Here is a 21,022-nt window from a genome sequence, read left to right on the forward strand (position 1 = left end):
AGGGCCGAAGGGCCTGTACTGCGCTGTAATGTTCTATGTTCTATGTTAAGTCAGGGTGGTGAGTGGCTTGGAGGGGAACTTGCAGCTGGTCGTGTTCCCACGTATCTGCTGCCCTTGTCCTTCTACATGGAAGTGAATGTTGAGATTGGAAGGTACTGTTTAAGGATTTTTGGTGATTTTCTGCAGCGCATCCTGTAGATAGTACACTCTGCTGCTACTGAATGTCAATGGTGGAGAGAGTGGATGCTTGTGGATGTAGTACCAATCAAGCAGGCTGCTTTGTCCTGAATGGTGTTGTTGGGGCTACACTCATCAGGCAAGTGGGGAGTATTCCATCACGTTCCTGACTTGTGCTGTGTAGGTGGTGGACAAGCTTTGGGGAGTCAGGAGATGAGTTACTTGTTGCAGTATTCCTAGTCTCATGATAGGGATGATAAGTGGCAAGTAGCATTTTGCTTCTCCTTTCGCTTTCTAGGATGCGAAAAAACATTCCAATAATAGTTATAAAACAGTAGATGGGAGAGTGAGTGGAACTTGGTGAAAATACAAATCTACAGTGAAGTGGTACTGAGCAAACTGATGGAACTGTGAGCTAATAAGTTCTCAGGTCCTGATAGATTTCATTTTAGGCTGTTAAAAGAAGTGACGAGTAAGGTAGTAGAAACATTGGTGTTAATGTTACAACATTTTCAAGATTCTGGAATGGTGCCATCAGACTGTAAGTTAGCAAATATAATCAATCTGGTCAAGAAGGGGAGAACATAAAAAACAACACATTTGGCTTGACATTTGTTGTGCAGAAGGCATTAGAATTGATCACAAAGAAGACCATTACTGCACACTTCGAGAAAAGCAAGGCAATATGGTGGAGTCAGCATAGATTTGTGAAAGGAAAATCATGTTTAACCAGTTTATCTGAGTTATTTGAACATGTTTGTGGACAAAGGGGAGGCTGTGGATTTCTGGATTTCTAGAATGGATTTCTAGAAGGCATTTGTGAAGGGGCCATGTGAAATGTTATTGCACAGAGCAGGGACTCAAAGTGTAGAGGGTTACATGTTAGCATGGATAGAAGACTAGCTGGCTCACAGAAAACAGAGATTACTCATAAATGGGGGATAGCAAGAACTGCAGATGCTGGAGTCAGACAACACAGTGTGGCGCTGGAAGAACACAGCAGGCCAGGCAGCATCAGAGGAGTCAAAACTACCTGAAACTTCAACTTTCCTGCTCCTCTGATGCTGCTTGGCCTGCTATGTTCTTCCAGCTCCACACTGTATTTACTCATGAATGGGTCTTTTTTCAAATTGGCAGGATCTGGCAAGTGGAGTCCCACAGAGATCTATGTTGTGGTCTCAGCTTTTACAATTTATATCAATGACTTTAATGAAGGGCATAAAGACATGGTTGTTAATCTTACAGATGACACAAGGATAGGTAGGAACGTATATTCCTAAAAGGATATAGGGAGGATGTGGATGGATATAAATAGGTTGAATGAATGGATAAAAGTCTAACTGATGGACTGTAATCTGAGAATATGTAAAGTTGTTCTCTTTTTATTTAAAGAGAGAATGAGTTACGAGTTCTAGGTATTCTAGTGTGTGCATTATAAGAAGTTAGTATGCAGGTGCAGCAAGTAATGAAGGCTAATGGAATGTTGTTCTTTATTACATGCTAAATTGAACACATAAGTAAGGATGTTGCTTTAGTTTTATAGGGAACTGGAGAGACTACAATTCAAACATTGTATACAGTTTTAGTCTCCTTATTTGATGAAGGATGAATTGGAGGTGGTTCAGAGGAAGTTTGTTAGATTGGCACCTGGAATGAGCAGTTTTATGTGGATATGTTGCACAGACTAGGCTTGTTTCCGCTGGAATTTAGAAGAATGACCTGGACTAAGTATATACGACCCAGAATGGTTTGACACGCTTGAGATGGAAAGGATGTTTCCTCTTGTGTGTGAGTTCAAAACTAGGAGGCACTATTTGAAAATTAAGTAAAATCTTCTTAAGATGTAGATGAGTTTTTTTTCCCTGTCAAATGGTTTTGGGATGCTGCCTTAGAAGGTGATGGATCATTTAAAACTTATAAGGCAGATATGGATAGATTCCTTGAAGGCAAGGGAATAATTGATCATGGGCTGAGCTGGGTGTGATAGTTGGGAAGGCAGAATTCAGTGCACAAACAGAGAAACCATGAATTAATTAAATATCAAAATAGGCTTGAGTGGCTGATAATCTATTTCTGCTCCTAATTTGTGTGTTTTTCAAGTCTCATTTGACAGGTACTGAAAGAGGCTAAATAAAAACCGAAGTTGCTGGAAAAGCTCAGCAGCTCTGGCAGCATCTGTGAAGAAAAAATCAAAGTGAACATTTTGGGTCCAGTTACCCAGAACTGAAGAAGGGTCACCGGTCCCGAAGCGTTAACTCTGATTTTTTTCTTCACAGACATGCCAGACCTGCTGAGCTTTTCCAGCAACTTCTGTTTTTGTTACTGAGAGAGGCTAAGTGCATAATATAAGTGAGAGAGTAGGATGCCAGGAGGGTAGAGATGGTAGGTTTTCAGGTGGATTATTGGTTCAGATACCAGGCAGGAGAGAAATATCAGGTGGTTAGGGAAAAAGTATGCCAGGTGGGTGACAAATAGATGGAGGATAGAGTGACACATGGGTGCATGGTGTAGCTGCCAGTTAGGTGAGGGTACAAATGGCAGGTAGGTGTGAGATTAAAGTGATAGGCAAGTGGGAGAGGGTTAGGGTACATCAGGGAAGCTAGATTGAGGAGGCTGGGGCTGTAGGGCTAGTCTGGACAGTTGGGGTACCAATGTAGGAATCAGGGTAGTGGGATATGAGAGCTGGAAATCGGTTTTGTCAAGGTTGAGGTTGAGGGAGAGGTAGTGGATTGAGTCCAGCAGTATTTCAGATTGGTGAATCCAGTGCAAAGGAGAGCAGTCCAGAGGATAGTTCTGGATGGCAGTCAGTAGTGAGTCAGTGGGTGATGAGGAGAAGGGTTAATTGGGACTATTCTCCTTGGAGAGAAGGAGGCTGAGAAGATATCTGATAGAGGTTTATTAAAATCATGAGCAGACTGCACAGAGTAGAATGGGAGAGGCAGTTCAGGGTTGTAAAAGGAGCAAGAATGAAAGGGCAAAGATTTAAAGTGATGTGCAAAAGAAGCAAAGGTCATGTGAGAGAAAAAAAGACTTTTCTGCTCAAGGAGTAGTGAGGGCATGGAATGCACTGCCTGGATCAGGCAGGTTCAATTGAAACGTTCGAGGGCATTGGATGATTTTTAGACAGAAATAGTTTGCAGGTTGTGGGGAAAATGTAGGAGATTGGCAGTGGGTAATGAAGCTCATTTTCAGAGCTGGTGTAGGCATAATGGGCCGAATGGCTTTCTTTTGCACCGTGACAATTCTGTGTTCCTGTAATTCTCCAACTACTGTCTTCCATCGGAACGTCTGAGCCCCTGGTAACGGCTGAACATTGGTGGTGAGAGCAGAGAAAGTGGAACCTTAACGGTCAATGCTTGAAGTTCGAGGAATGTTTGGAAAAGGAGTTAATGTGTCAGTTTAAAGCAGGAAGGCAGCGAGAAACCACCTGGTGTATCCTTTACTCAGTAACTGTCTTCAGCGGTCATGGAGACTGGAATTGTAAGGTTCTTCAAACAACTGAAGGTAAAAGCGAAGGAACGCTGGCTGAATTGAGCAGAGAAAGTGACCCGGGAAATAACAAGGCAACCCAACTTTATGAACTGGGGCGGAATGTGCACAACAGGAACACGAACGGGTCCGATTTTAACTCTGCGTTAGTGAGTGACTTTTGAATAAGACAAAGCCTCGCCCACCTACAGAAATGCCTCAAATATCCCCCAGCTATCAGCTGGAGCGAAGGGTTGGAGGAGGGGGCAGCTGCTGTTTGCTTTTAACTGGGAACCAGAAAGGAAAAGGGAGCTGCAGATGCTGGAGAATCCGAGACAACAAGGTGCAGGGCTGGATGAACACAGCAGGCTTGGCGGAACTTCTTCAAAGTCAGAAGTGAGAGTGAATGCCAGCACATGGCGTATCTGCCTCACCGTGTCCTGAGGACTCATGACGTTTGGACATGTCGATACTGACGTGGGGACTGTTTTTAAGAGTGGAGATGCACAAGCAGTGAAAGTTCACCAGGATCTGAGTTGCCTAGTTGATATCGTGTGGACCAGCATGCTGGGTTTCAATCTGTGTCAGTGCCGAGGAGGAGAAAGAGCGCCGCGTAGAATCAGTATGAAGCACCCTCACTGCGTGCTCGCACTGTCACTGTTCCTGCTCTCCAGCTCCTGTTTCTCACAAGGTACCAGTGTTAACTTTCAACCTCTCCGCCTCCTCCTCTCCTTTGTTCTTTCCTCGTTATATTTCTGCCAGCATTGTCTTACTTGTTTCCAGTCAAAGTGTTATTTTTTTTAAATTCTTTTAAGCTTCTGTTTTTTTCTATTCTTTTAATCGCTGGTCGTTTTACCCCGTGTAAAAAAAAAACGTCTATTATCGTTAATTTCACTGCTAAGTTTTAAAGGAAGAGTTTGGTTTACTTATACAAATAAACAACACCTACTTCGACATAAGTAATCACATTGCTTAAGAAAGTGCAATCTTGTACAACGTTTGATATCTATTAAGATTTGTGAGACTGGCCGCGGTCCCTGAGATCTCTGCAGACTAGATAACCTCTCAGATGAAAATGGGGATTTTCATTTTTCCCTGCTTTTGTAGAGTTTGACATTGATACACCTTGAGCTGATCTTTCAATAGTTTCACCAATGAGCTAATGTTGGAATTGAAGTGAAACTCTTTTCATCAACCTGCTTCAGGGAATATCCAGAAGTCCCTGCTCTGTGTTCTGAGAGTTGGTCTTGGGATAGTGTGTGATGGTTTTTAGCTGAAATGTCAGCAAGGTTGAAAAGTGCAGATGAACAGCACAGAAAATCAGCATTGATACTTGACTGTTCAAATAGATGCAGTAAATAGTGTATTTTGGAAGATGTACTCATTAAAAAAAAGTATTAAATTCTCTTACAAAATCATATCCTTATTTTCCCCCATAGCCTGTCCTGCAGCTCCAGAGAGAAAGAAGCTAGATATGCACTAAAAACACTGCAGCATCACTTAAATTCTGTGATTTGGGATGGAGTATGTTGGAAAAAAATGGACATTTATTTCTTTATTGATATTCCAATTACATTTCTGTAACGTCTCAAATGTTTTATTGAGATTAGTCTTCATCTTCTATAGAGAATGAATCTAATTAGCTCTTAGGAAAGCAATGAAGCTGATTATTACAACAGAAGTCCAATATGACCAATCTTTAATGATGTAGCTGAGGATAGAGATGCTGCAGCTTTGCATATTTACTTAGCAGGAAAGAAATATTCACTTTATTCAATGCCATTGATTCTTGGCGTTCGTAAATGCTGATTCAATTCAAATAAAATGGGACATACTATACGATAGCTATTCTTACTTAATGTTATATTCCTTACAGCTGGGTACAGCATTTGAAGAGTGTGCAGGTAGAGACAATAAACATGTAATAAAGACAGAGCTTTGCTTAGTAATAGGATCATAAAACTTGTTTGTTCAGGAATTACTTGCATGTTTAGAGTTATGAACTGTGATGTACAGAGGCAAATGATTATACGATTGCATGGAATAGGAAAAAATTAAACTATGGCATTATTGAATTGAAGTGATCTTAGAATGATATGATGTCTCAGTATATTGCTGATTCAATAAAAATATTAAAGCAAAATTACAAACAACTTACAAGATAAAGTGACAATGAAAGTGTAAAATGAAAATTGCAATTTCCAATCATTATTATACATAGTCGTTTTTACTATACTATTTGAGTTGTGTTAAACATTTAATATTTTGATTTTACTAGAGACCTATGTGATAGTTACTTTCATCTTCTTCACCCAAAATTAAAACATCTTTTTCTGTTTTAAATGATACACAACAAATGGAAACAAGCTGTTATATTTATATCTGTGCTTTTATTGCCCTTTGCTATAAAAGTGGGAAAGTATTTCAACTTAACTGCATTTTTAAAACTAAGTTGAAAAGAAAATCTAACAAGATTCAGTTTGAGAGCATAGTCAGTTGCAAAAAAAAATACGTTCATGTATGTGCAAAATTCAGTCATACATATGTCAAATTAACGTTTGTTAAGGAGATACTACGTTTACTTAGAGCTCTTAAGCAGATCTATTTTTCACTTCATAGACAGTGGCAATTGAGAAAAATATTATTGGACTGAAAGAACTACTTCCCATTTAAACTTGTGAATTGGGTACTTTTAAAAATAAATTGTTTAAGTATGTTATGAATGTCCGTAGGAAAGGAATAAAATTATGGAGAGAATAATTTTGGACATCTTACTGGGATTTTCCTCTGAATTGCTCTTACTATGCCATCTTAACTTCATCAGAATTCCATTGAAAGCTTTGATTATACTGCACTTCCTGTGAAATTAAAGCATAAATTGATATTGAAGGTCAAAGCCTAATGTTCCCATATCTCAAAAACCTTAAAGGATTCCTATCATTACAAAGAAACCAATCACACATATTTGTACTATTTACGAATGAATATTGAAATTAATAATTTATGATAGAATAATTTATTGCACAGCAAGTAGGTCTTTTATTTTAATATGATTAATACTTAGTTATAACATAAAAGTAACAGGCAAAGAACACACCATTAAACTAACTTATTGGATATACCAAAGTGTTGAAGGAAAAAAAGTCACTGAATTCCAGGAAAGGATCATTCTTCCTTTTGTGCGAAATTTCATTGTTACATGCTTCAGGAGAGAACTACATTTCATACATTCATTCTAATTAAAATCTCGTTTGCAGTTTTGGTTTCAAATTGATAAAATATAATACAATTTTTATAATTCATATTTTTGTGATAACATGTTTAATAAAAATAAGCATTTGAGTAGTAAACCTAACACTGGATTTCAAGTTGAAGTAATAGTAAATTTGAGCTGTAGCCTAAACTTACATTTGAACTTGGCCACCTTGTTTCCCAACTTTATAGACAGGTGTTTCGATGGAACACAATGTGGCAACAGAATTCTTCAGGTCAGAGGACTGAAAGTGCAACATTTACTATCTTATAGATGGCAACTATACAGAATGTTCAGGATCAAAAGCCTGAGGCAAACATACAATAATAGTTATAATTCTCAAATCGACCTTTCAGGATGATGTACATTCCTATGTGGTTAGATTATTTTTCAATGCAAGCATGTTATAATCATCTACTGATAGAAGTAAAATGTTCTCACCTTGAGAATATTGTATGTTGTATCCACAATTCACAATGTTTCCTGAGGATTATTTTCACATAACATGTCTAATAGGTGAGCTAGACAAACCAGAACTAATTCTTGAAATTAATAATCAAAATAAGCAAATTCATAATCTGTTTTATTATTGGCCACATCCAACGTTTATAATCTTTGTTAACGTTTTTCAGTAGCAACATGTTTCTTATTAGTTTGATAGATTTCTCCTAAGAATGAGATTACACTAAATCTCTTTCTCCACTTCTCTGCTATTCTCCAAAATGGCATTAAAAGTTATCTCCTTATGCAAACTTCTTAAGTGTCAAGTGTCCTAATGAATCCTGCTTTGATTCAGTATCAATCTGTGTCTGATTATATATTTTCAAAGTGTTTTCAAATAGTTTACTACACTAGAGGCTATATAAGACTACAAGATGTTGTTATTTTTGAAATCATTGCCAGTCAGTAGCAAGAAGCAAGAAATGTTTGGGATAATTTTAATTTTCTCTGACAATGTAAAACTCGTGATAGTAAACCAATAACCTTGTTCCATGTCATCTTTGATTTCCATTATTGTCATTCACTATTGCCTGTTTTACCCTATCACACAGAAGCCAAGTCTACTTCATTATGCTTAAAAATCATAATAAAAACTGAGTTGAAAGCAAATATTAAATTTTGTTGTATCAGGTATTGTATAATATTTGTAACTTCTGGTATATAGTTGGTGCACACAATCTTATGTTTAACTAATTTTGCAGGTGCTCTTGCATCACCCCAGCGGTTTCCAGCAGAACAAAAGCTACGTCTGTGGAGTGAGGTAATTGTAGCCAAACTGAATTTGAATGAAATCAATCAACTAAACCCAGTTTTATCAATGAAAATGTGGAAGCAAGGGGTAAAAAATAAATGCATTATGAGGCACACTGCAAGAAGTGAAAACTGTTGGTATGGAGGACATGATCATCTGGGAATTATGACCTACTGGATTTGCCAGATTGAAGAATCACATCTGTAACACATTTGTTTACAATTCTCAGACAATAAACAATGCCACAGATATGCCAACTCCATCTAGCACTTCTTAAGTTTTAGCAGCTAGAGAAAATCTTAGAGAAAATGTAAATGTTTTAAAAAATAATTATCATTTTACATTTTGTAAATGCAATCAACACACATCTTATGTATTGAATATTCTGAGAGATCAAGAGAAATTCAATAATCAGTGTAAATGTTACTGTTGTGCTTTATACATATCTTCCCATAATTTTGTATTTAGCAACAGTGCATTTACTTATCCAAGTTTTGTCGATGATTGAAAAATCCCACTGACAATCTGCACACTGTATGAGTAAAAATCATCAGAAAAATACAATCTATATAGATAAAATCCCATATATATTCATCAAAAGCATAAGAATCTCAAAATGAGTTATTTTACACCTTCATGTTAAATAAAATCCATGAAGGTTAGTTTGTTTTTCTAGTTGAGCATTCTTTGTATCTCTGTGGACCTCTTTTATTTTGACAGAGTCATAGAGGTTTACAGGACAGAAACAGGCCCTTCAGCTGACCAGGTGCTGACCAGGTTTCCTAAACTGAAATAGTCCCACTTAGAGGCCCACATCCCTCTAAACCTTTCCTCTCCATGTACCTGTCCAAATGTCTTCTACCACTTCCTCTGGCAGCTTGTTCCATATTTGTGAAAATGTTACCTCTCAGGTCCCTTTAAAATCTTTCTTGTCTCACCTTAAACCTGTGCCCTCTAGTTTTGAACTTCCCAACCCTGAGTAAAAGTCCTTGGCTATTCACCATATCTATGCCCCTCATGATTTTGTAAACCTCTGTAAGGTCACCCCTCAGCTCCCATGCTATGGTAAGATATTTTTATGATTTTGTGTACAGTATATTCAGGATCTAACGTTGCATAGATCCAAGTGGCTTCATCCTATTTCTCTTTCAAAAATTCAGTGCCCATTTCTTGTTGTAGTGCTTTGGAATGTTGCCGAGCTGAATTAAGAGAAGTCCTAGCAGAGGCATGCCTTATTTTCCAATGCTAATATCTGAACTATCTCTTTTAGATAGATGACCTGTGTTCTTCCTTTCTTTCTGCAGTTCCTCAGTCACAGGTGAGAACCAATGTGTCAGTCCAATCATGCTTGTAGAAGAGTTAACAAAACTGTTTCTGAAAAACTTTCCCTTTGCTTTTCCAGCCATCTGGTACACTGAAAGAACTGTGCTATATGGCCTTGACAATTCTGGAGTGGCATCAGGTAGTTGTTTCTTTATATCAATGCGGCAGGAATTTAGTGAAATGAAATGTTAGGAATTTGAACTTACTGCATATTTGCCATTCATGCTTTTGATGTTTCTAATTTTAGAAACAAGCGACGAAGAGGTCACTTAAATGGGCAATTAGGAAAAACAATTTATATAATTATACTTCTCTATCAGAAAGACCCCCACCAAATATCTGCAGACCCAGACTAATGCTATTTCCAGTTCTAAAATGTTGCGCCACTGGGAAGATTGTAAAACCGTAAGAAATAGGAACAGGAGTGGGCCATTCAACCCCTCGAGCCTGCTCTGCCATTTATTATGTCTATGGTTGTTCTGAGCTTCCTCACATCCACTTTCCTGGCCTTTCTCCATAACCCTTGATTCCCCTACTGACCAAGAATCTACCTCAGCTTTAAATATATACAAAGATTCTGCCGCCTACAGCTCTCTGTGGCAAGGGGTTCCAAAGACTCACAACCCTCTGAGAGAAGAAATTCCTCCTCATCTCAGTCATAAATTGGCACCCGTTTATCCTGAGACTATTCCCTCTGGTCCTAGACTCTCCCATGAAAGGAAATATCCTCTCTGCATTTAACCTGTCAAGACCTTTAAGAATCCTACATGTTTTAATGAAGTCATTTCCCATTCTTCTAAACTCCAGTGAGTAGAGTCCCAACCTATTTAGCCCTTGCTCATAAGACAATCCCTCCATACTGGGGATCCTTCTCTGAACTGCCTCCAATGTAATGAATCATTCCTTAAATGAGGGGACCAAAACTGTTCACAACACTTCAGTTATGGTCTCCCCATCACTTTGTACAATTGCAGTAAGACTTCCCTACTCTTATATGCCAACCCCCTTGAAATAAGGGCCAACGTTCCATTAGCCTTCCTGATTACGTGCTAGCTCTCTGTTTCATGCACAAGTACAGCCAACTCCCTTTATGCTGCAGCTTTCTGCAGATATTCTCCAATGAAATAATACTCTCTGCTTGAGTTCTCCCTTCCAAAATGAATAACATAATATTTTCCCACATTGTGCTCCATTTACCAACTTTTTGGCCGCTTACTGAAACCATCAATATCTCTATGTATACTGTTCGTAAACTGTGTTGCGTTTCTCTCACAACCTGTCTTTCCACCTATTTTTGCATCATCTGCAAATTTGGCTGCAGTACATTCGTTTCCTTCCTCCAAGTCATTAATATATATATTGTAAACAGCTGCACTGATCCCTGTAGAACTCCACTGGTTACAGGTTGCAAACCTAAAAAAGAATGCCTTATTCCCACTTTTTGTTTCCTGCCCATTAGTTAATTCTCTATCCATGCAATATATACTACCTTGAACATCATAGGCTCTTATGACTTAGCCTTTTGTGAGGTACCTTGTTAAATGCCTTCTGGAAGTCCAAATACAACACATCTACTAGTTCCCCTCTATCCACTCTGGGCGATACCTCTCAAAAAAATTCTAATAAATTAGACAGATATGATTTCCCTTTCATGAAGCCATGCTGACTCTGCTTGATTGGATTATGATTTTCTGAATGTTCTCCTTTTACTTCCTTAACAATTGATTTCAATATTCTTCCAACAATAGATGTTAGGCTAATCACCCTTAAGGACCCTTAAGGGCAAGAAGCACACCAGAATTAATTGGTCAGGAGTGGGAAGTGATGGGGTCTCCACCCATACCTTCCTGCTAGACTATACAATCCCCCTTCCAGTCTTCCTTCAGAGGAGCATTACATTCTGCCATTATGTCAATGCTAGTGGAGAAATATATTGTTTTGTGATGAATTAAGATAATGTATTAACATGTAAACATTTTAAAAATTTTAATTTGCTTTTATAGTACGTTTATATTTATATTGTGCTTTGAGATGGCCTGTGATTTAGTTGAAAATGCCAAAATACTAGAGGAGTATTCTGGAATTTTGCTTACTGATATTTGATGCAGAATTTTGCTTAGGCAGTGCAACTGTTTCAGTTGTGGTCCATTAGAGATTTGGTCATGCAATGTCATAGAGCCATAGAATCATACAGCATAGAAACAGGCCATTTAGCCAAACTCATCCATACCGACCAGGTTTCCTGAACTGAACTCGTCCCATTTGCCTACATTTGGCCAATATCCTTCTAAACCTTTCCTATTCCTGTACCTGTTAACATGTCTTTTAAATGTTGGAACTGTACCTGCCTCTACCACTTCCTCTGGCAGCTCGTTCCATACATGCACCATCCTCTGCATGAAACATTTGCTCCTCAGATCTCTTTTAAGTCCTTTCTCTCTCACCTTAAACTTTACACCCTTTTGTTTTGGACTCCCCACCCCTAGGGAAAACACCTTAACTATTCACCCTATCTATGCTTCTCATGATTTTATAAACCTCAATAAGGTCACCTCTCAGCCTCCCATGCTCCAGGAAAAAATGTCCCTGCCTATTCAGCCTCTCCTTATAACTCCCAGTCTCAGTAATATCCTTGTAAATCATTTCTGCACCCTTTCCAGTTTAATAACATCCTTCTGATAGCAGCGTGACCAGAATTGTATGCAGTACTCCAAAAGTGCCCTAACCAATGTCTTGTACAGCCGTAACATAGATTCATACAGCACAGAAAAGGCCCTTTGGCCCATCGAGTCTGCACCAATATAACTACCGCTAAAGATGTGCTAATCCCAATTTCCTGCACTTGTCCCTTAAATGTTACGGTTTTTGAAGAGCTCATCCAGATGTTTTTTAAAGGTTGTAAGTTTTCCAGTCTCCACCACCTTCCCAGGCAGTGCATTCTAGATTCTCACCATCTACTGAGTAAAAATGTTTTTTTTTCCCAAATCCCCTCTGAATCTCCTGCCCCTTACACTAAAACTATGCCCTCTCGGGATTGACCCCTCAACCAGAGGGAACAGCTGCTCTGTATTCACCATGTCCATACCCTCATAATCTTATACACCTTGATTATGTCCACCCTCAGTTTTCTCTGCTCTAAAGAAAATAATCGAAGCCTATCTAGTCTCTCCTTATAGCTCAGCTTCTCCATTTCAAGCAATATCCTGGTGAACCTCCTCTGTACCCACCTCTAGCACAATACTCCAGTTGTGGCCTGACCAACACTCTGTACAACTCCAACTTGCTTTAGACTCATTGCCATGACTGATGAAAGCAAGTGCCCCATCTGCTGCCTTAACTGTGCCTTAACTGCCAGTTTCAGAGATCCGTGAATAATTACCCAAAGATCCCTCTGTTCCTCTAAGCTACATGGTATCCTACCATTCATTAAATGTTCCGTCATCTTGTTTCTTCATCCAAAGTGCATCCCTTCACATTTATTAGGGTTAAATACCATCTGCCATTGGTCTGCCCATCTGACTAACCCATCTATACCTTCCTGTAGTGTACTTCTTTGCTATTAACCACTTTTACCGATCTTGGTGTTGTCTGCAAATTTGCTTAACATACCCCCCACATTTTCATCTATATCATTTACAAATATAACAAACAATAAAGGACCCAGTACTGATCCTTGTGGTACACTGCTGGTCATTCGAACAGCCTTCTACCACGACCTTTTGTGTCCTTTTACGGAGCCAGTTTCTGATCCATCTTACCAAGTTTCCCTCAATTCCATGTGCTTTAACTTTTTCAATAAGTCTCCCATGTGGAACCTTGTCAAAGGCTTTGCTAAAATCCATATAAACTACATCAGCTAAAATTCTCTCATCCTCACACTTGATCACATTTTCAAAAAATTCTAACAAATTTGTTAGGCATGACCTCCATCTGGCAATCCCTAATTAACTCTTGCCTTTCCAAGTGAGTATTAATTCGTTCTTTCTCCAATAATTTCCCTGCCAGTGATGTGAGACTTACCGGCCTGTAATTTCCTGGTTCATTTCCACCACCCTTCTTGAAAAGTGGAACCACATTAGCCATCCTCAAGACTTCTGGCCCTTCTCCCATGGCCAGACAGAAATTAACATGATGTCCCAACTCCTCTACTCAATGCTCTGACCGATGAAGGCAAACATGCCAAATATCTTCTTCACCATCCTGTCTACCTACTATGCAGGTTAGGTAGTTTGGTCACGCTAAATTGCCTATATCATTCAGGGATATGCTGGCTAGGTGGATTAGCCATGATAAATGCAGGCGTACAGGGATAGGATAGTGGGGTGGGTCCGGGTAGGTTGCTCTTCGGAGGGTCAGTATGGACTTGGTGGGCCAAATGGCCTTCTTCCACACTGTAGATATTCTATGATTGTTGGTAGGTGAATGATGTCAGTGTGATGAATTGAGAAGTGAACGAGACTAGTGGTGCAGTTGGTAGGATATGGCATTTGAAGGTGGTTTGACTGACCTTGAATAATTGTGTGAAGCTCATTGGACTTCGGCATGTCATCACCCCCTAAGGGCTACGTTGCTGACATTGCCTTCTGGTGGACCTCCTGACTCGCTGTGGAAATAAGACCTCCTCTCTATTTCTATTGAAACGTAGCACTAAGGCTTCCAGTGGTACGTCAAAGAATCTTGGAACCTCCTGTCTGCCGTGATGGGCTACTGCTGTCTCTTTTCCAGCTCCAAGTCATTGGTGTGGTGCACTCCAGCACTTGCTGTATCCAAAGCATTCTATCACTTTAAGAGTTGGAACTTTGATTTGGGTAGACCAGTATAGCTTGAATCTGTGCTTGCCTTTCACAATTTTATATCCTCTACCTAAGTGTTGAGCCAAACAGCTGTATGTTTAGTACTGGCTGGAAGTTGCATTCATGAAAATGGGCAGGAACCACAGATTCTGCCTGCTGCTTACATTGGAATGTCAGGCAGGGGTTACCTCCAGCTGTTTTCAGGCCTCATCCAATCTTTCTACCCATGTAGGAAGACCCTTCTGAGGAAGGGTCACCGGATCCGAAATGTTAACTCTGTTTTTTTCTTCAAAGATGCTGCCAGACCTGCTGAGCTTCTCCAGCAACTTTGTTTTTGTTTCTACCCATGTGTTACTTTTTACTGTTTTGCTTTATACATTGCAAATTTAAGTATAAATGGAGGTCCAAAGTTAATGCCAGGCAATCTATTTACAGGATTTAGAAGACAAGGGTGAAGACAAAAGGGTAAGCATTATAAATTGCTGACTTTAAAACAGAGTAAGAATATATGAGGAGTCTTAAGTAATTAATGTATTTGACAATAAAATACTTCTCCATTTTTTTGTGCAGTTCTTATTTCATTATTCTAAGACCCATGACACAGGCAACTCTAATTTTATGGTAAGTGATGTGGAGAACATTATAAACTGTCTGGTAAGATTGTGTTAAAGCCTATCTTTCACTCCACTCCAGACATTAACTTCCAAATTAGTGATCATGAAACCACATTAAACCATACCACCAAAGCTTAAGGTTATTATTTTTCTATTTCTTGCAGAAGCTATAGTGACTACATTATTATAGCTTTGCTAGCTCAATCGGTGAGAGGAGATTTGATATTGCTTCCTAGAAAGCCTAACTGCAATTCCAGAAGAACATAACATTAACTCAGCATTCTGCAGCCTCCGAAGATGTCAGCTTTTAATTACTTCATCACAATAATGAATATTGAATGTGGGAACACATATAATTAAAACACCAGAAACTAATTATATTCAGACAAGCCCTGAGACTCTTTTTTATTATTTTTCTTGAGGCAATAGTCTTGTGACAACACTTATCACAATGAGGTCCAGCTTCTTTACTTCAGGGATTGCCTTAGACCCAGTCGCGGTTATTGCTTGAATCTGTGCTGTTGGGACTGCTGGCCAATGTTGACAGCCCACTGAGCATTAAATAGCTGCAGGGGAGCTGGTATTTGCAAGGATGCATTCCCTGAAAAATTTGCACATGGAGGTACAGTAAATCCCGTTACCTGAAAAGTCCGACAATGTGTGTTTATAAGGTTCATTGTCTTACTTTGCAAATGTCAGAAATATAAAAGGAGTCATATTACATTTGCTTCCACTGACTTGAAGTTAGGAATTTACAAGCATCTGTCAATCTCTAAATGTTGTCAAGATTTGCATATTTGCCACAATTAATTATTGTGGTATTAGAGACAACAGGTGAGAAATTGGGCACATTATACCTGTTTTTTTTGTTCCTACATGTGACCATCAAGCTTAGGAATGATGCTGCTGGCATAGTCTCAGAGCTGTAGGATGAATTGTGTTGGACATCTTTGCCATGATGACAGAGTCTGAGCTTCAGCATCCAGTCATCAGTTAACTGTAGCGATGTGATGAAGTATACAACATCAGCAATGATCCACAAGTGTGCAAACGGCATTAGCTACTATTTCAATGCTGATTAAAATGGGATTTAGGTTGAGTGCAAAACTCTGTTCTAGGTTGATAATGGAATTCTCCTCAATAGTGATTGCAAGTTTTCTGTCAGGTTTCCTAATGTATCACCTATTTATTTTAACCCATACCCATCAATGTTCTACTGAGGATTATTTCATCTAAGTTTGTATCGTAGTCTTCTGCAGCAGAAGTTTTATGCAGCATGATCCTCCAGCACCTGAACTGAATCCTCTGGCTGGCTATAGCTACTGTACAATCACATGTTGATCTGTTCCTTTGTTCTATTCAGATACGTTCAGTGTCAATATCTGAGCTGGCTGTGTGTACACAGTGTGTGTGATGTAGCCTAAGAGATGAAGAAGGAGTGGGAAAAGGAAAGAATTATGTGCAAACCTATGTCTGAGGAAACCATCTTTGGTAGTTTCAGCCCTGCCATTGCCCATTCCCTAATTATTAGGCATTCTGTTAATAGTCAGCGCCATCGCTTTCATTGACCATTAGGACCTGCAGGTGTACTTGTTCCCTCCAGTTAGCTCCCGCTGCTTCCAGCAGTGTGTGACCTTCTGCTCTGAAAGAAAGCAAAGTGTATGTGGATGCTACTATTATTGTTGAACAGCTGGTTGTGTTTGCAATCTGTGAACCGTGGGTGTCACGTTTCCAGCAATTCTAAATGTGTTAGGATGGTTTGAAGTAATGTCAGTTATGATGGATAGAAAGCATTGGTAACTGAGTGGTGGGGCTGATTTTTTTTTGTCAGGAACTGACACTGGTGGTGCAGTTGGCTGGATATGACATTTAAATTCTTGTGACATTGCATCCAGCTCCTAACCATTGACCTGCACAGGTTTGACTGTTTGTTTCAAGGGCCTTCTTCCCCTTTGCAGATAGAAGATGGCTCTCTTGCTTTTGACATTCACCACCAAAATCTCCAAATGTAGTTTCAAGGAACCTTGGAACCTGTTTCCTTACCTGTTGCATCATCCCCGACTCTTTCCTGGGTGTGATTCTTTTCACCATGATTTCCAGCATGTACTCCAGCCACATTGCACTTTCTCATTAAATGGCGCAGGTTAGCTTTAAACCTGTGCTGCTGTCACAATACTAGTCCCTTGCTGAAGTGTCCAGTTACCGAACAACATGGTTATGCTGGCTGGATGCTGAAATCATGGAAATGACAAGGCAGCTCAGACTTTTGTACTGCAAATGTTGCAACTAACAGCATGAGTTAACTGTGGATTATGTTCCCCATGCTTGTTTTCAGAAAGTATCCAAATTAACCTAAGATGCAATTGTGCTTAATTCTAATTCATCTATTTCATGGTAGTGATATTTTGTCCATTATTGTCAACAATCACAAATTATGGTTCTTCACCAATTTGTGTAATTTGTGAATTCAATTCTCATGAAGAATTATTCCCCACACGTGCTATCATATTACCCGGTATCAATCTATAAATCTTCTCTGAGCCACCTCCAGTGCATTTACATCCATCCTTAAAGAAGGAGACTGAAAGCGCACACAGCGTTCAAGATATTGTTTCACTAATTGCCTATATAACTGAATATACCATCCTTACTCTTATGTTCAATTCCTCTCATGATAAAGATACCTTTCCATTAGTCATTGTAATTACTTGGTAACTTGCTAAATTACTAAATTTACATGACTCAAGCACTAGAACAATTAGATCCCTGTACACCTTGGGATTCTTCTGTTATTGTCTATTTAAGTAACAGTCTGTATTTTCATTCTTCCTGCCAAAGGGGCTGGTGTAGCACTTCCTGCGGTTGCAGGGAAAAGTGCTGGGTGTGGTGGGGCTGGAGGGGAGTGTGGAGCGGACAAGGGAGTCACGGAGAGAGTGGTCCCTCCGGAAAGCAGATAAGGATGGGGAGGGAAAAATGTCTTTGGTGGTGGGGTTGGATTGCAGATGGCGGAAGTGTCGGAGGATGATGCGTTGGATGATCCTGCCCCTACACCTCCACCCTCACCCCCATCCCAGGCCCCAAGAAGACTTTCCACATCAAGCAGATGTTCACCTGCACATCTGCTAATGTGGTATACTGCATCCGCTGTTCCCGTTGTGGCCTCCTCTACATCGGGGAAACCAAGCGGAGCCTTGGGGACTGCTTTGCAGAACACCTACGCTCGGTTCCCACTAAACAACTGCGCCTCCCAGTCGCAAACCATTTCAACTCCCCCTCCCATTCTGCAAATGACATGTCCATCCTGGGCCTCCTGCAGTGCCACAACGATGCTACCCGAAGGTTGCAGGAACAGCAACTCATATTCCGCTTGGGAACCCTGCCGCCCAATGATATCAATGTGGACTTCACAAGCTTCAAAATCTCCCCTTCCCCTACCGCATCCCAAAACCAGCCCAGCTTGTCCTCGCCTCCCTGACCTGTCCTTCCTCCCACCTATCCCCTCCTCCCACCTCAAGCCCCACCCCCATCTCCTACCTACTAACCTCATCCCAACCCCTTGACCTGTCCGTCCTCCCTGGACTGACCTATCGCCTCCTATCTCCCCACCTACACTCACTTTTACTGGCTCCATCCCCACCTCTTTGACCTGTCTGTCTCCTCTCCACCTATCTTCTCCTCTATCCATCTTCTATCCGCCTCCCCCTCTCTCCCTATTTGTTTCAGAATCCCTTTCCCCTCCCCCATTTCTGAAGAAGGGTCTAGGCCCGAAACGTCAGCCTTCCTGCTCCTCTGATGCTGCTTGGCCTGCTGTGTTCATCCAGCTCTACACCTTGTTATCTCAGATTCTCCAGCATCTGCAGTTCCTACTATCTCTTCATCTCAATAGATCCTCTGCTTTTAAGCAACTGCTATTCCTCAAGATTCTGGCCCTTGCACCATCACAACCAAAAATGCATTGATTCCAGGACTGATCATGGCTTTTGACCCCCAATATGGTATCATTATCTGGGGCAACTCAGAAACCAGCAGGATAATCACCTTGTGAGATTAGAAATGGCCCTGCTACAATAAGACACTCAATGCACCCAGTAAACATTCACTTCTTGCATTCCTTGCGCATCACTACTGCTCTCAGATTTAGAGATGGACAATAAATGTGAGCATTGCTAACAATACCTGCATTCCTGAATATTTCTAAAAAATACTTTTCAAAAGCCTGATTGGTTTTAAATGATTTATGGTTCACTTGACCACCTAACAGCACATCCCAAGACATGGTATTTCCTTGACAAGTCAACTGGTCCGCTGCAGACAGAATAATGCCCTATAATGCTGATATTGGATGGTATGTAATGTGTTCACAGAGGAGGCTTTTATATATATCTTCTGTCTTTTACAGTGTGTTGGGGATAAAACAAATATCATATAAGCATCTGAAAAATATTACTTGATCACTCGGAGGCCCTCTTCTGTTCAAGTATGGCACTCATCCTTAGAGGTGTCAAATAGCTTCTACTTAGCATTTTCCTAGGGGCAGGAGAGATTATATAATTTTTCCATGTCTTGAAGTGAATATACCCTCCTTTATTTAAGATTGTATAGCATAAGTAAGCATAGAAGTAAACAGGAATGAAACAAAAACAAAATGTTGCAGTTACTGGAAATTAGAACTAAAAATGGGAAGTATTGTCAGTAGTTAGCAGATCAGGTAACATCTGTGGAAGAGAAAGTGAAGTTTACCTTTCAGGTTAAAGAGCTTTTATCAAAACTGGAAAAAATAGAGCTGCAACAGATTTTAAGCAGCACTAAATCAGGGAAAGGCAAGGGGTTGGAAAGGAGGCAAATAACAAAGGTACAGTATCCAATAGGGCTTAATACTTAATACAAATGATAAAAGGGTTGATGGTGCCAGTCAATGGACAAGTAAATACATAAAAGATGTGTCCAGAGGTAGCATAAATGATAATGTCAGCATCATTATAAACAGTTGTACAATAAAATGGGGGAAGTGGCTATGATTTAAAATGTTTTGAAACAATTGTTGAATCTGGAAAGCTGTAAAGTGCCTAAACAAAAAAAAGGGCAGTTACTTAAGTCAACTCTTAGCTTCACTGAAACAATGTAAAAGATTGGGGACAAAGAGGTCAGAATGGGAGTGGAGTCGAGAATTAAGCTGGTTGTTATGTATGCAGACCTAACGGAAGTGTTCCACAGAATGAGCACCCAACCTGTATTTGTCTCCCAACTTGCAGGAAACTGCATTATGAGTAGCAAATACAGTACACTAAAGTCAAAGAAGTACAAGTATTTGATTAAAAGCAAAATACTGCCAATGCTGGAAATCTGAAACAAATACAGAATGCTAGAGCAACTCAGCGGATCTGGCAGCATTTATAGAGAAAGAAACAGAGTTAATGTTTCGAGTCCAGTATGACTGTTCTCCATAACTGAAGAACTGAGTTTCTTCAGCATTCTCTGTGATTGTTACAAGTATTTGATATTTTACCTGAAGGTATTCTCTGGGGCTGTGTGCAGTGAGAAAGGATGACATAAGCTGTAGTTATTTGATCTCTTGTGTTAGACAAAGAGGAACTATGAGAAAGAGAGTGTGGTGTGAGGTGATTGAAGCATGGATCAGGGTGTTTGGAAGAAACTCTGAACAGATGATATGAGTCTTCTCTAATCTTTGAAATATCAATTTAAGAATGTATTAAATTTTTGGTATTGCATTCTCATTGTATGTCTCACTTTAAAAGAAACCTCTGCTGCTTGTCAGTAACAGATTTACAATCTGCAGATTTTTATGCAAGTGACTTTGCAGCAAGAATCATTTCAGCCTGTCTACTCTGTTCTGGTCCACATCATGTCAACATGATTTTCTTTGAAAATGTACTGTTGTGTCACGTGATCAGTTGATCGTTGTTCCTCATATGTCCTTGTTCATGTCCTCTCAGTCCTCTGTCCTGCACCCCTTGCTGCAACTTGTCCCTGAGCTTCATGAGCGAAGAATGAAGAAAGGCAGAGGTGATGTACGTAACTCTTCAGTAATCCTGCCAGCACTCTCTTGTGACATTTAACCTTTGTTTATTTTTGCTTGACCCAATGAACAGCTGTAAGTGTGAACAGGTTGGCATCAAATGAT

General features: G+C 39.8%; 1 protein-coding gene across 1 annotated transcript in view; it reads left to right on the forward strand.

Annotated features, from left to right (window-relative positions):
• The first annotated feature begins 4,108 nt into the window (after positions 1-4,108).
• Positions 4,109-21,022, forward strand: part of nmu (neuromedin U) — a 29,695-nt gene continuing 12,781 nt past the window's right edge. Inside the window, 8 exon segments of the mRNA XM_048594650.1 lie at positions 4,109-4,130; positions 4,133-4,336; positions 8,101-8,159; positions 9,421-9,468; positions 9,553-9,612; positions 14,702-14,731; positions 14,837-14,887; positions 20,835-20,909. Coding sequence (XP_048450607.1) covers positions 4,109-4,130; positions 4,133-4,336; positions 8,101-8,159; positions 9,421-9,468; positions 9,553-9,612; positions 14,702-14,731; positions 14,837-14,887; positions 20,835-20,909 — 549 coding nt within the window.

Source organism: Rhincodon typus, chromosome 1 (genome assembly GCF_021869965.1).
Source record: "Rhincodon typus isolate 14 chromosome 1, sRhiTyp1.1, whole genome shotgun sequence".
NCBI lineage: Eukaryota > Metazoa > Chordata > Chondrichthyes > Orectolobiformes > Rhincodontidae > Rhincodon > Rhincodon typus.